The sequence below is a fragment of the Poromitra crassiceps genome, assembly GCF_964638095.1.
Source record: "Poromitra crassiceps genome assembly, chromosome: 18".
In the NCBI taxonomy this organism is placed as follows: Eukaryota; Metazoa; Chordata; class Actinopteri; order Beryciformes; family Melamphaidae; genus Poromitra; species Poromitra crassiceps.
Window position 1 is genome coordinate 27,964,695 of NC_139636.1, and position 17,201 is coordinate 27,981,895.

General features: G+C 47.9%; 1 protein-coding gene across 1 annotated transcript in view; it reads right to left on the reverse strand.

Moving 5' to 3' along the window:
* igf1ra (insulin-like growth factor 1a receptor) overlaps positions 1 to 17,201 on the reverse strand; it is a gene marked incomplete at its 3' end in the record, with an annotated part of 164,779 nt that overhangs the window by 30,010 nt on the left and 117,568 nt on the right. Inside the window, exons 3-5 of the mRNA XM_083654296.1 lie at positions 5,035 to 5,335; positions 3,696 to 3,835; positions 1,043 to 1,187 (exon numbers count right to left, since the gene is read on the reverse strand). Coding sequence (XP_083510422.1) covers positions 1,043 to 1,187; positions 3,696 to 3,835; positions 5,035 to 5,335 — 586 coding nt within the window. The remainder of the gene's footprint in view (positions 1 to 1,042; positions 1,188 to 3,695; positions 3,836 to 5,034; positions 5,336 to 17,201) is intronic.

The following is a 17,201-nucleotide window of genomic DNA, read 5'->3' on the forward strand; positions in this document are numbered from 1 at the left end:
CAGCACAGGGCCCTCCCAGCAGCACCAGCAGAACACCTCCAGCACAGGGCCGGGGGGGAATGCCGTGTTCAGCATTCCTGCAACTGAAACCCTATCCTGGGAGAGATGACAACAACAAGAGGGGCGACAGGCTTTCCCATGACCCCGCTGGCCATCGCCACAAAAACTCTCCCTGGTTTCTAAGAGTGGCGGTGATATCATGCTAGCAGGAGGTGATATCATGCTAGCAGGAGGTGATATCATGCTAGCAGGAGGTGATATCATGCTAGCAGGAGGTGATATCATGCTAGCAGGAGGTGATATCATGCTAGCAGGAGGTGATATCATGCTAGCAGGAGGTGATATCATGCTAGCAGGAGGTGATATCATGCTAGCAGGAGGTGATATCATGCTAGCAGGAGGTGATATCATGCTAGCAGGAGGTGATATCATGCTAGCAGGAGGTGATATCATGCTAGCAGGAGGTGATATCATGCTAGCAGGAGGTGATATCATGCTAGCAGGAGGTGATATCATGCTAGCAGGAGGTGATATCATGCTAGCAGGAGGTGATATCATGCTAGCAGGAGCGGGGGGCCCGGCGGACCCCCACACTTTCTATTTATCTACCTTAGGTTGCCACACTACTGTAGCTCACCAGCTGCCAAACAGAATGTGAACAATTCTGGAGATGATACCACAATAATCTCCAAATAGTCCTGCTGTGCCCAAGACTAGAAGGCTTATATTTAAAACCATTCATTTCATTCCATTTAGGTTCATGTACACTTCCACCAAAGGCAAAAACCCTGCCTGTGATTATGAAACAAGCATTCGACAATAATTCAATTCTGGCCTTTATGTAACTTCCCTGATATGTTGGTGACAACCTCCCTGCTCGGCTGTGGTTTAATCGTGTCCTCTAATTCCCCCGGTTGCCACACGCACGCACGCACGCGTGCGCGCACAACACACACACGCACACACACACACACACACACACGCACACACGCACACACACGCACACACACGCACGCAAGCTAGCAAAGCAGAGAAGCCGTACCCATCCATGAGCTCCTCCCCGTTGATGTAACGAAGGCTCTTGAGGAAGGACAGTGAGCCAAGAGTGTGGGAGTGACGGATCCTCACATAGCCCGTCACTGTCTGAATCAATCCCATGAAGCTCTCCAGCTCAGACGCTATGTTATCTGGGGAGAGGAGATAAACGCACGCACGCGTACGCACGCACGCACACACACACACACACACACACACACACACACACACACACGTATACACACAGACACACACACACACACACACACACACAGCATGTGGAAAACCCATTAAAAACATCTAGGGACCTCTACTACTACTACTACTACAACAACACATGCTTCATGGTCTGGATGAAAATACCCCCAGTGGATACGAGGTTGTACAATCATGACATCAGTGTATCATATGGGGAGATACGCTTGTAAGCCACCTGTGCAAATAGTCCGCTTTATAGCATAACGTGATAATTGAGCTGGAGTGCAGGAAGCAGATGTAATGTTGATTTTCTGGCCCACGCTATAGATCCCAGGCTCCTCTCCTTCCCCTGTCTCAATGCATTATCATTATTGTGCAGGGGAGGTCAAATGAGGTAGAGTAGTAAGCTTTTACTATGGTGTAGGCTAGTGACATTTATTGAACTGTGGGACAGTCTAGGCAAATGAGGTTCAGTGTGGCGTAGGCAAATGTATACTAACCTGTGGGCAGCAAATTTAGACTATGGATGACCATAGTCTAGCATAGCATTACTTTCCAGATAATTCGTTGCAAATAAAAGAAAGAAAACTACTTGGTTGTTTGGTTGGGGTACAGCAGCACTTGAATGTGATTATATTGTGTTTCTCTTTGACTTAATGTCTTGTGTGTCATGTAGGTGATGTACAGAGATTGATGTGGGCTTCGCATCTTATGTTTGTGCGTGTCACCACATCTCTGAAGTGTTTGCACTATGTTGATCACCTACTGTTGTATATTTAAGCAATATATCACGAGAGCAAGTGTGTTGTGGTGAATATATCCCCCTGATCAGTTGTTATCCCACGAGGCCGCAAGCCGAGTGGGATAACAACTGAGCAGGGGGATATATTCCACAACACACGCTGCTCGAGTGCTATATTGCTTTTATAAAAGGGTTCCAAGTATAATAATATAATAATAATAACACTATAAGTCCGACTAGCATGGTATTCTGAGAGTCAGTTGAAACACTACTGTAAGGCGGGACCTCTAGCAAGAAGATAGACCTGCGGGTGATTTGATTGGATCGTTCTGGAGACTGAAGTTGACATTGGCCAATCCTGGCGCTTGGCTGAGAGCTTTCTGGAAACCCAGGCAGCTCGAGCGCAGCGTTGTATTCTCAGGGCTTGCCCGACACCAACTAATGTTACGGGGTTAAATGCGGGGTTAAATGCGGAGTTAACAGCCTTTCTTTTGCAAAGAAGACATTAGCCCGCATCTATTCTTGTACAAAACATCATTTTCTGCGAAGTATTAGTAAAGTTATAAGCGAAGATCGATTCACAAGGATCTGACAGCTGTCTCCGCCATTTTTTTTTTTACGTTGTCATTTGAGGTAAGCCTTATTATTACTCTCTTAGTAAGAGAGTTGCCATGGCAACCAATAACCCATGGCCATGGGTTATTGAACTCGGTTACTGGAATTATACAATGGCTGTGAACCAATCAGATTGCTTGATTTGAGAGAGCCATTTTATAAACATCAATATACAACGGCTCTCTCAAATCAAGCAATCTGATTGGTTCACAGCCATTGTATAATTCCAGTAACCGAGTTCAATAACCCATGGCCATGGGTTATTGGTTGCCATGGCAACTCTCTTAGTAAGAGAGTAATAATAAGGCTTACCTCAAATGACAACGTAGAAAAAAAAAATGGCGGAGACAGCTGTCAGATCCTTGTGAATCGATCTTCGCTTATAACTTTACTAATACTTCGCAGAAAATGATGTTTTGTACAAGAATAGATGCGGGCTAATGTCTTCTTTGCAAAAGAAAGGCTGTTAACCCCGCATTTAACCCCGTAACGTTAGTTGGTGTCGGGCTTTGCAGAAAGCATTCAGCTTCTCAGCAAGCGCTGAGAATGCAACGCTGCGCTCGAGCTGCCTGTCGGGGTTTCCAGAAAGCTCTCAGCTACTCAGCAAGCGCCAGGATTGGCCAATGTCAACTTCAGTCTCCAGAACGATCCAATCAAATCACCCGCATGTTCTTGCGGTCCCGCCTTACAGTAGTGTTTCAACTGACTATCAGAATGACATGCCAGTCGGAGTCGGACTTATAGTATTATTATTATTATTATATTATCATACTTGGAAACCGTTTTATAAAAGCAATATAGCACTCGAGCTGCGTGTGTTGTGGAATATATCCCCCTGCTCAGCAGTTATCCCACTCGGCCTGCGGCCTCGTGGGATAACAGCTGATCAGGGGGATATATTTGGCACAACACACTGGCTCTCATGCTATATTGCTTAAATGTAGTATGCTATACTACCCCATCATTTTTGTGTTATTTGATTTGTAATGTATCCTAATATGCGAACAAAAAGAAAAACCAATAAAAACTCGGTCACACAAAAAATAAATAGATAATTTGGTTTCGTAGTGGCGAGATGCTCGGGCCGCTGCTTGGCCGTACTCACTTCCACGGCGGATGTTGATGTGCAGATTGCCTTTGATAACGGTGCAGTCCTTCAGGGTCTGAGCCATGTCCACAGAGTCGATGGGGAAGGAGGTGGGGCACATCTTATCGCACAGGCCATCACAGGCACTGCACAGCATGCTGGGTACAGGACAGGCAGGCACACGCAAGGTGGGGATGAGAAACGGGAGAGACGTGGGAAAACAGGATGGAAAATCGAATGTGAACTTTATACCTCGCCCTAAAATCATCTGTCCACTCCCTATAGCTCCCGAGCAACCTAGCATTCCAAAGGATTGAGAGAAATCAATTCTGTGCGTGATCACAAGGTCACTGCACACGCATGGAGAGTTGACTCTTTTATGGGCCCTCGTCTGAGTTCGTGTTTTTCGGTGAGAGAGTGAGTCATCACCGTGTTGACCTCCGAGACAAAACACGAGTAATACTACAGCAGCGCAGACTCCACACGGAAAGTTGGGGGAATGACAAATCAAAATAGAGGGAGAGACGTTGCTCTGAGTCACACAAAAACAAAGACGTTCTCTTATCCTAGGTTCATGTCAAACAGGGAAAATGTCAAGTGGAGGAAATGTTGCCGGTTAAGGCGTTCTTCTGATGAATCTCTTCTGAAAGCCTCCAAGCAATGCTAACCTATAGAAATCTAGCAGTGGGATCATCAGAATCGCTTGTTACGCTGTACGCAGATGATTTACATGTTACCTCAATGAAGCCAGCAGAGAGTATTCCCCATCTTTTACAATATATTAGATGCTTTGGTAAAATTTCTGCAAGAGTGAACTTACGTTTATTGGACAAAATATGGTTTTACAGGATTTCCCCCTTAAAGGAACACTCCGCCCATTTTCAACCAGCTTTGTATGATTAGAACATCATTAGTATATCAGAAAACTGTAAATGGTTTTGAAGTCTGTCATTTAATTTGACGGTTATTGAGTGTTAAAGTGTGGACCAGTGACATCACTGGTCCACACTAACTCAAATTAATAACTCATTAACTCAAATCAACTCTCAATAACTGTCAAACTATTCATCATTCATCTAGTTTGACAGTGCCTATGTGCCTATGGCCGAACAAACTGACTAATATCACATGAAAGTTTGGATCTCACCTGCAATTACCACTCATCGCCATAGGTGTCACCCAAGAGACAAAACTGAAATCTTATGGATTATATTATACGTTTAATAAGGAAGGAGGTGCAACTCAATATTACGAAAGCTGTTGCTCCTATTTTGCACATTCGGTGAATAACCTGGCTGGCGAGGCATTTTCAAATCATCAGGACCTGAAGTGGAAGTGAATGTTGAAGTCTTTTTACCTATTAGTCTCGTTGCGTGTGAAGCCAGAGGGGCACTCAGGCATACATTCTCCCCCGTGGATGACAAAGTTAGTGTCACTGAGCAGGTGGACGCGAGAGCAGAGGTCCACGGTGATGCAGCGCCAGCCTTCAAACTTGTAGGTGTCCGGGGGACAGTCCGGCACGCAGCGGCCCTCGTGGTGGTAGTGGAGGCAGGCAGAGCAGGCCATGTCGTCGTTGGGTTCGCTGCAGCTACCCAGGCACTGGCTGTGGCAACACTCCCCCTTGTCTGTACAGGCATGCTTGCAGTTGTCTGGGCACACTGAGGAGGAGACAGAGAAAAAGAAGGGGGAAGAGGTCATTTTGAGGGTGTGTGTCGTCGACGGTCCGCACTGCTGGACAGTATTACAACAAATCTGGATCATAAAGGTCATAGAGAAATCCAACTAATGCAGGAAAAGCATCATGTTCAAATATATAATAATATCGTTTCAAAACGGTGAATGACAAAAAGCAGCAGATGATTACACGGATGCATCGTTATCCGTTTGGCAGCAGGCCAAAAGAGATGTGTGTGTGTGTGTGTGCGTGTGTGCGTGCGTGCGTGTGTGCGTGTGCGTGTGTGTGTGCGTGCGTGTGCGTGCGTGCGTGCGTGCGCGTGCAGCAGCATGTCGGTGCATACATCCAGCCGCATGGTTTTGTTTATAGTTTTGTTTATTGTGCGCGTGCAAGTTTACGAATGTTCACGGGTGCTATGAGACACACAAACTGTTTACAAAGGTTCAAACGTGTGTTTGTTTGTGTGCGGGACCAGAGGTCAGAGGTGAAGAGGACTGAAGAGGAGGAGGTCAAACTGTAATCAGCCAATCAGACGCAGCCGCTCCAGTATGAGGATTTGTGACACAGGGCCTACTGTGCCAGCTGCAGCTGCAGCGCTGCTGGCCTCACTATACAGATACACATTACTGCAGTTTGGGACTATTAAAGCAGGGAATTATTTTCAGGTCAGGAGCAAAGAGGAGAAGACACTCTGGATGTTTTCTCCACAGCTACTGACTATGAGAGAGGCACGTGTGGACGTGTCAGATGCCTCCACAGCATTGCAGTATGATGGATGGATCTCCTACAGGCCTGATAGCAGCCATTCTATCATCCCTGTATTGTATGAAAGCAACGTGCGAGACAAAGAAATTCCTGCAGGCTTATTCATGCGCGCCCCTCTTTTATCACTATAGCCAGAGTCGTTCCATCACGCAGGTAATGTTTATCACTCTAATGGCCGACATAAAAGTCACCGTTCAAAATCGGAACATCTTTGCAATCAAGTTGCACAGCTTTCAGTGAATTGTTGGTGGGAAAAAAACATTAATGTATTCGACTGCTTTAATTGAAGACAAAGACGACGTCTAAGAAAACTCCCACTCTCAAAGTCACGACCACAGCGGCTTCCAAGAGAGAGCCGCGTCCGTTCCGGGGGCCCGTGAGAAGATCCACAAGTCGAATGGTTGTTGTGTGGAGAAGAGCAGGGTGTTTCAAATTAAGTTTTGAATCTTCTCTTTGTCTACTGAGCATCAGCGAGGAACCCATCCTCGTGGCAATGTGTTATCAATAACACGCACACATTCCCATCGCTTGACATACACTCTTGTCTTACAATACAGCGGAGGACAGGCTGCGCCCTGTTTACTGTGGAACCTCTCGCCTTGACAGCGCCTCTGCATCCAGAATGACCATTAACATAATGTATCTACTACACCTCCGAAGAACCAATCAATCTAAATGACCATTAACATACTGCAAGTATCTACATCTGCAAAGAATCAATCAATCAATCCAAATGCAACATTTGAGACTGAAAATAACATAAATGATGACAAGGAGCGTAATCTGCCATTTATGATCAGCGATACTCATGCAGGTAGTAAGACAGGACCTGCTTAAGGTGCGTTCACACCGACCTATTAAAGTTTGTCGCTGGCGTCGAGTTTACATACAAAGTCAATGCAAACGAGCGATTGAGCGTATATTCGCCTGGGAGAATAATCGCTGGGCGTCCGAGCGGCAGAGACAGAGCGATAGGGAGAAAATACGCTCGTCGCCCCAGATGAAATATCCCAACTCGAGCGAAAATACGCTGGCATCAGTCGCTCGCCGCTCAACGCTGATTGGCTGCCGTGTGAGAGCGAGTCAAGGATCACTCTGTGCTTGGAACAAACCGCTGGTTTATTGTGTGGCAACAAACCGCATTGACAGGCTGACAGCTGACATGAAGTGAAGTCTGTACTACCGGTATGCAGCTCGCAGCTGATAGGCTTAGCTTGTAAACAATGACGGTGGCTCGTAGTGGACAAACAGCATGACATTGCGTAACGTTATATCCCCCACATGTCCGTCATTTCGTGTGCCTGTTGATGAGCGATTTAAACAGAGCGACAGAGCGATTCCAAAGGGTTGACTTGAGCGACAGAGCGAAAAATAAATATCTCGGTGTGAACGCACCTTTAGACCTGCTTGGTATTAGCCCAAAGTTCCTAATGAGTGCTGATGATAAGCCCATGTGCATTACAGAGAGCATTGACAGTGACACTGACAGAAAGGACAACAGGGAGGTGTCTGTTTCTAATGGACCAGAAGAAGCAGATCTTTTGTCTTCTTCTTCTGTAGCCCAGCCATAGAGGCGCGCATCAGGGACAGCAGATGCACAGTAAAGGGAGGCAAGGTGACGATGCAGTGTCCCGCTGCTAACTAATCTTGAGACACTGCAGGCAGGCAGGCAGGCAGGGGCGTCCTAGTTTCAGACCAGTCCACTCCACAGAGAAGCACCTGGTGTGTGGACCTGTGTGAAGGGCTCTGGAGGGCCCTTGACGGCCGGCTGTTTGGTGCTAATATGCTCGTGGCCCGTTTGAGGAGGCTCTATCCAGATAAGGAGCAGCTATAAGAAAGAGGCAGATGAGGGTTCACGTTCCCCAGAGGGGGAAATGTACAAGAGATGAGAAATCTTTCAATCTGCTTCATTTGCATAATAGCAGCAACATCTAACTTGCGCACGCAGCGCAGCCCTGCCGCCCATTTTGCGCAAAGACCACATACCCTTTGTGTTGTTTGTATCCCAGCTGAAGTGTTTGTGGAAGGTTTTGTCTTTATTGTTCTGCTCTTTGTTACTGCTGCAAGACACATTTCCCCAGAGGGGCAATGATGCTGAACTGAACTAATACTGAACTGAACTGAACTGAACTGAGCTGAGCTGAGCTGAACTGAGCTGAGCTGAGCTGAACTGAGCTGAGCTGAACTGAACTGAACTGAGCTGAGCTGAGCTGAGCTGAGCTGAACTGAGCTCCGGCACTCCTGGTTCCTTAGCAACCGCCTCCTGGTGCAAAGCCAGAGCATCCACATCCACATCCGCACACTCACACACACCCACAGCACACATACACCCCCACGCATACACACACACAAACACTGGACTGTCTGTGACACTACAAATTGTCGCATTGTAGTTGTCGTCAACAGCATTATTGTATCAATCTACATCGGCAGGCACTTTTATATAGGGGGACATAGATGTGTGTATGTGTGTGTGTGTGTGTGTGTGTGTGTGTGTGTGTGTGTGTGTACACTGTAGAGATGCATGTTGGCATGTGTGCGCAAGAGAGAGGAAAGGACCTGGACTGTTGATTTGCTTGTAAATAAAACACAAACACTGCTGCTTTACAAAACATCTGTGTAGGTTAAGAAGGTGACAGGGCACTACAGGGCACTACTACAGGGCAGTACTGCAGGGCACTACTACAGGGCACTACAGGGCACTACTACAGGGCACTACAGGGCACTACTACAGGGACTACACGGCACTACTGCAGTGCTGCAGAATAAGCACACACTCCACCACTGCCAACTCCAGTTTCGCTTCACAAGGGAAGAGAATGAGCATTCCCACTCTTGACAGCTTCTCAAATGCTTGCCATTCTTTCTCACATTCAGTCAAATCAAATATAGCGCAGAAGAGGTGAAATGGTCCGTTTGGAAAATTCCTTAAGGGTTTTATGACAAAAGAAAATCTCTGGCTCTTTCCTCAGAAAAAATTCCAATCCCTCTCAATAGATCTGATACAATAACTTTATTGTTCAATTCACTGCGGTACCTCAGGCATTTTAAATAATCTATTTCTGATAAGATAAACATTTAAACCGCACATAAGTTCCTGGGTGCAAGGGTTTGATTTGCGTGTGTGCGTGTGTGTGTGTGTGTGTGTGTGTGTGTGTGTGTGTGTGTGTGTGTGTGTGTGTGTGTGTGTGTGTGTGTAACATGAAGTGTTTAGCTATATGGCCTTTTCCTAAGCTATATATATAGATACACAATAAAAGTTTGTTCCAATATCAGCCTCACCAAGAGCTGATTGGCTGGATCCTTCATAGTGTATCTAACTATTCTGGACCTGGTCCAAAACAAATGTCAGCGCTCTAGAGCAACAAATAGCAACACGCACAGGTTCTCATATCACAGATAAGAAATATGATGCTGATATGAGTGCGCTGAAAGCAGGCACATCGCTCTGGCACATTTTGCACTGAGTGAGAAATAAAGAGAGCAGTTTTCTTGGAATTCCACCAAAAGGGGGCAGCCAAGGCAAACTCTCATAATGAGCCTCGTTGGAGGAGGTCCCTTCCTTCCTTCCGCATCACTTTAACACACTCCTGAATGAAGAGAAATTCCAGCATGCATACCTTCCACCAGGAGAGAGGGGGGGGGGGGGTGGTGCAGCATGCATACCTTCCACCAGGAGAGAGGAGGGGGGGGGGGGGGTGCAGCATGCATACCTTCCACCAGGAGAGAGGGGGGGGGGGGGGTGCAGCATGCATACCTTCCACCAGGAGAGAGGGGGGGGGGGGGTGTCAGCATGCATACCTTCCACCAGGAGAGAGGAGGAGAGGGGGGGGGGGTGCAGCATGCATACCTTCCACCAGGAGAGGGGGGGGGGGGGTGCAGCATGCATACAGTACCTTCCACCAGGAGAGAGGAGAGGGGGCGGGGGGTGCAGCATGCATACCTACCACCAGGAGAGAGGGGGGGGGATGCAGCATGCATACAGTACCTTCCACCAGGAGAGAGGAGAGGGGGGGGGGGGGTGCAGCATGCATACCTTCCACCAGGAGAGAGGAGGGGGGGGGGTGCAGCATGCATACCTTCCACCAGGAGAGAAGAGGGGGGGGGGGGGGGGGGTGCAGCATGCATACCTTCCACCAGGAGAGAGGAGGGGGGGGGGGGGGTGCAGCATGCATACCTTCCACCAGGAGAGAGGAGAGGGGGGGGGGGGGGTGCAGCATGCATACCTTCCACCAGGAGAGAGGAGGAGGGGGGGGGGGGTGCAGCATGCATACCTTCCACCAGGAGAGAGGAGGAGGGGGGGGGGGTGCAGCATGCATACCTTCCACCAGGAGAGAGGAGGGGGGGGGGGGGGGTTGCAGCATGCATACCTTCCACCAGGAGAGAGGAGGGGGGGGGGGGGGGGTTGCAGCATGCATACCTTCCACCAGGAGAGAGGAGGGGGGGGGGGGGGGGGGTGCAGCATGCATACCTTCCACCAGGAGAGAGGAGGAGAGGGGGGGGGGGTGCAGCATGCATACCTTCCACCAGGAGAGAGGAGGGGGGGGGGGGGGTTGCAGCATGCATACCTTCCACCAGGAGAGAGGAGGGGGGGGGGGGGGGTTGCAGCATGCATACCTTCCACCAGGAGAGAGGAGGGGGGGGGGGGGTGCAGCATGCATACCTTCCACCAGGAGAGAGGAGGAGAGGGGGGGGGGGGTGCAGCATGCATACCTTCCACCAGGAGAGAGGAGGGGGGGGGGGGGGGGTTGCAGCATGCATACCTTCCACCAGGAGAGAGGAGGGGGGGGGGGGGGGGGGTGGTGTTGCTGCCTTACAATCCATATAAGTCGACCCGGTTTCCCTGCGTGACCAAACAACCCGTGGTATCAAGGATACAATCCTCCTCTATTTATAGATGCTCCTAATGTGGCCCTATTTCCACACTGCTGCTCTCCACACAGAGCTATGCATGGCACATAGCTATGCATGGCATTGTGGGCTTCCACTACTTCAAAGCAAAGGGAAGTATACCTAACAAGGGGCTCCACTTATAGGAGAAGTCTGACAATGTGTCTCATCACCATCCTCTATACATCGCAGTCTGTTGTCCCTGTGCCGATGTTCCAGCAGTTCAAGATTTGACTGTATTCATGTAGGCTACATATTATATAATACACCTATTATGGTCCAAAAGATGGCACAGAAGAACGAATTCACCGTAAATAATAAGTAGTCAAGAGGAACTTTAACAATAATCTAAATTTCTGAGGGTGTAGAGTCAAACAAAGAGGGGGGGGGGGTTCAATGTTGTTCCACTCATATTAGTAGTTACACAACCCCCCTCCATGCTGCCCTTTCCCTGAGCAAACAGTCAGGTCAGACACCACCACAGGTCACCACAGACACTGCAACCACCCAGTCTGCCCCTGCTGCTGGCCGGAGCACTGGGACACGAGGGGTGGCCCAGTCCATTTCATCTATAGTCCAATGAGACGAGTCGGCACTGAAGCGTCTGCATCCCTACAACCTCTATTAAACACAGGGGACATCACTACAGGGGACATCACTACATGGGGACATCACTACAGGGGACATCACTACAGGGGACATCACTACAGGGGACATCACTACAGGGGACATCACTAATAGGCCGAAGACAACAGTGCTGTGCAAAGCTTGCTGTCTCCTCTAGTCTCTTGACTATGTGAAGAATCTCTAGAATGTTCCAGGCGGCACAGCAATCAGGGGGAGAATGTTAATCCCTTGTTCCTCTGCACCAACACAATAACAACAAATATTTTTTTGTTTTTTTTGTTTTGTCTGTCTTGTTTCCCTTGAATTGTAACCTGACTTGTTCTTTTGTATCTTAGGACCCCCTCGAAAACGAGATGATTCATCTCAAGGGGTTTTTCCTAAATAAATCAATTTGAACACAACTTCAGGTGCCGGCACGGAAGTCCACAGGAGAGAAGCCTGCCTTTCAAAGACAGTCCCCATCATGGAGGCGTAACGGGGAGAAGACAGCCCCCATCATGGAGGCGTAACGGAGAGAAGACAGCAAGAACAAATGGCTACGAAAATGAATGGATGCAAAGGCATGGCTGCAAATACCGCTCTGAGACCAAAAATGAAAATGATGCTGCAATAGAGAAACAGAGAGAGAGAGAAACAGAGAGAGAGAGAGAGAGAGAGAGAGAGAGAGAGAGAGAGAGAGAGAGAGAGAGAGAGAGAGCACCAAATATATTCATTGATCAGGCTGGCCTTGCCTTTCTTGCAGGGGGCATGCAAGGGGGGGGGTTCAGGGTCATGTGACCCATAGCCCATCAACCATGTCCTGCCTGCTCCCCTACATCTTCTGTCCATCCAGGGATGGAAAATCAACTGCCTTGATCTGATAAGAAGATGGTTAGATTTCAACACCTGCTTGGAGCAGGGCGTCAATGTGTGTGTGTGTGTGTGTGTGTGTGTGTGTGTGTGTGTGTGTGTGTGTGTGTGTGTGTGTGTGTGTGTGTGTGTGTACACTGTACTGTAGTGTGTGTCTGTGTGTGTGTAGTGTAGTGTTGGGGGGGGGGAGGAGCTAACGCTTGGATGCTAAAACAAGTATATTATTATACTGAAGAAAAACAGCGGGTGCCTGAGAGGAAGAGGATTGCAGTGCAGCAGTGCTCCTCATCTGAATGCAAGTCATGTCCCTCTCGCTGCGTAGTAGACTACTACACTGTTTACATTGGGACGCTGGTGACACGTTTACAGCCAGCATGCCTCCGACCATGACATATGGGGTGAAAAACGATCGAATTTGACCAACCGATATGCTTTTCCAAACCACTGTTGGGGCTGTCGGCAACACAGTGCAACATAAAAATGTTAGAAAAGAACAGAAGACGTATTAAAACATTATCCCATTCTTGACATATCATAACAACAGCATCCGTTTTCCCTGTGTCACGGAGGATGAATAGGAAGCGTGACAGACAGAGTTGGGAAATCATTCATTATTCACACAGTGGGGCTGAGGGGGGGAGGGACGGCAGGGAGGGGGTGGGGCTGGAGGTTTGAACTGGGAAATTTCCGCCGGACCAATAGCAGGCGAGCGGGGGCGGTTCTAATCCCGATGATTGACATGTTATTGAGTCTGGAGCAGAGATGGTAAACAAGTCCTCTCTGGAGCGGGTGTTGGGAGGAGGGGGGGAGTCGTAACCATAGTGATTAAGCACGGCTTTTTTCCCCGGACCGAGAGGGAAAACCTGAACAGACGAGGCAGGGAACAAACCCCAGGAAAATGACTCCTGCCAATAAGGTCGACCCCTAACCGGAAAAGTTTAGGTGTTAAAAATAACAATACATTACTAGCTTACACTGGAGCTGTAATGACGCAATATTTATCAATTCACTGACTTTAAACGGCTTATATAATTGATAGAAATGCTGCATTAGTAACATACAATACTCATAGAGCAGTATGTTATTAAACACTGCAAGTACATGATTTTCTGTTGTTGTTTTTGTAAAAAGATATAACTACATAATCATTATATTTGCTGTAACTACAGTACTTCATTTTGAATGGTACAGTACTTGCATGGCAAAATGTCAATTTGCTCTCTTTGCTCCACAATAGAAACGGGGCCATAGTTCCATTAGGCCAGCTAGATGATTAAATGTATCTCTCCATCGCTTCCTTTTAGTGAAGTCTTCACTCTGCACACCTAAAGTCATCTACTGGCCTGTGTGGGGATGTGAAGCCTCCTACTCTGTATGCACAGAGTCCGAGCCGGTGAGCTCAGGTTACGGTGGCACTGAGCGCGGTAGCAGACAGTAAGCTAGCTGAACAGGAGTACAGTAGCAGACGGCAGGCCAGGCAGGCAGGCAGGCAGGCCGATCAGGGGCGGCTGCAGGCCGGATCACACAGGCTCCGAGGCCGATGCCTCCCTCCCTGGGCTCCATCAGGCCACATCCTCATCCGGCAACACGATCCTCCCAGGGAGCCCCGCGTGGATCACTCCAGACACTTGTTTTAAACCACACATCAGCCCAGACAGCCCGAGAGAGGATGCTTCCTCCACTCACGGCCAAAAGGCAAACCGCATCACAGATTCCACTACTGTCTTATAGTGCTACAGCGTCTCAAGTACCGCAATGGACTGATCTAATCTAGTAGTGTTTTTCACCTTTCCAGACAGAGCGTGCTGCTCGTCGGGGAGACGGACTGTTCTGCTGATCAGAGGTTTTTTTTTTTTGCGTGGCATGGAGCATGATGTGATTTTCTCATGCAGACAGCTGGATCAGGACAGCTGGGCTAAACCTCTGTTCAGTACCGCGCAGCACAAAGGTGTGTGTGAGCCCATTCCTCCCCGGCCCAGTGTTTCTGGGTCTCTTCCACTCCCGTGCCCACTAAAGACCAGCACTGTGTTTTTCACACAACTATGTGCTGGTCTGTGTGTTCAGGCATGCGTGGCATTTCCCCTCACAACAACACACACACACACACACCCCTTCCTCCTACCCTCAGGCCACTCTGCAGCTGCTGTGCTGCTGTTGTTGCTTTGTTGTTGATTGCCTTTCCCAACAGTAAACAGGTATGCAGAACCACCCAACACCAACACATTTACAAACAGTACACAGGTATGCAGAACCACCCAACACCAACACGTTTACAAACAGTAAACAGGTATGCAGAACCACCCAACACCAACACATTTACAAACAGTAAACAGGTATGCAGAACCACCCAACAACAACAACACATTTACAAACAGTAAACAGGTATGCAGAACCACCCAACAACAACAACACATTTACAAACAGTAAACAGGTATGCAGAACCACCCAACAACAACAACACATTTACAAACAGTAAACAGGTATGCAGAACCACCCAACACCAACATATTTACCAACAGTAAACAGGTATGCAGAACCACCCAACACCAACATATTTACCAACAGTAAACAGGTATGCAGAACCACCCAACACCAACATATTTACCAACAGTAAACAGGTATGCAGAACCACCCAACACCAACATATTTACCAAAAGTAAACAGGTATGCAGAACCACCCAACACCAACACATTTACCAACAGTACACAGGTATGCAGAACCACCCAACACCAACATATTTACCAACAGTACACAGGTATGCAGAACCACCCAACACCAACATATTTACCAACAGTAAACAGGTATGCAGAACCACCCAACACCAACATATTTACCAACAGTAAACAGGTATGCAGAACCACCCAACGCCAACATATTTACCAACAGTAAACAGGTATGCAGAACCACCCAACGCCAACATATTTACCAACAGTACACAGGTATGCAGAACCACCCAACACCAACACATTTACCAACAGTAAACAGGTATGCAGAACCACCCAACGCCAACATATTTACCAGCAGTACACAGGTATGCAGAACCACCCAACGCCAACATATTTACCAGCAGTAAACAGGTATGCAGAACCACCCAACGCCAACATATTTACCAACAGTACACAGGTATGCAGAACCACCCAACGCCAACATATTTACCAGCAGTACACAGGTATGCAGAACCACCCAACGCCAACATATTTACCAGCAGTAAACAGGTATGCAGAACCACCCAACACCAACACATTTACCAACAGTACACAGGTATGCAGAACCACCCAACACCAACACATTTACCAACAGTAAACAGGTATGCAGAACCACCCAACGCCAACATATTTACCAGCAGTACACAGGTATGCAGAACCACCCAACGCCAACATATTTACCAGCAGTAAACAGGTATGCAGAACCACCCAACGCCAACATATTTACCAACAGTACACAGGTATGCAGAACCACCCAACGCCAACATATTTACCAGCAGTACACAGGTATGCAGAACCACCCAACGCCAACATATTTACCAGCAGTACACAGGTATGCAGAACCACCCAACACCAACACATTTACCAACAGTAAACAGGTATGCAGAACCACCCAACGCCAACATATTTACCAGCAGTACACAGGTATGCAGAACCACCCAACGCCAACATATTTACCAGCAGTAAACAGGTATGCAGAACCACCCAACGCCAACATATTTACCAACAGTACACAGGTATGCAGAACCACCCAACGCCAACATATTTACCAACAGTAAACAGGTATGCAGAACCACCCAACGCCAACATATTTACCAACAGTACACAGGTATGCAGAACCACCCAACACCAACATATTTACCAACAGTACACAGGTATGCAGAACCACCCAACACCAACATATTTACAAACAGTACACAGGTATGCAGAACCACCCAACGCCAACATATTTACCAACAGTACACAGGTATGCAGAACCACCCAACACCAACATATTTACCAACAGTAAACAGGTATGCAGAACCACCCAACGCCAACATATTTACCAACAGTACACAGGTATGCAGAACCACCCAACACCAACACATTTACCAACAGTAAACAGGTATGCAGAACCACCCAACGCCAACATATTTACCAACAGTAAACAGGTATGCAGAACCACCCAACGCCAACATATTTACCAGCAGTACACAGGTATGCAGAACCACCCAACGCCAACATATTTACCAGCAGTAAACAGGTATGCAGAACCACCCAACGCCAACATATTTACCAACAGTACACAGGTATGCAGAACCACCCAACACCAACATATTTACCAGCAGTACACAGGTATGCAGAACCACCCAACGCCAACATATTTACCAGCAGTACACAGGTATGCAGAACCACCCAACGCCAACATATTTACCAACAGTACACAGGTATGCAGAACCACCCAACACCAACATATTTACCAGCAGTACACAGGTATGCAGAACCACCCAACACCAACACATTTACAAACAGTAAACAGGTATGCAGAACCACCCAACACCAACACATTTACAAACAGTAAACAGGTATGCAGAACCACCCAACACCAACACATTTACAAACAGTAAACAGGTATGCAGAACCACCCAACACCAACATATTTACCAGCAGTACACAGGTATGCAGAACCACCCAACACCAACACATTTACCAACAGTACACAGGTATGCAGAACCACCCAACACCAACATATT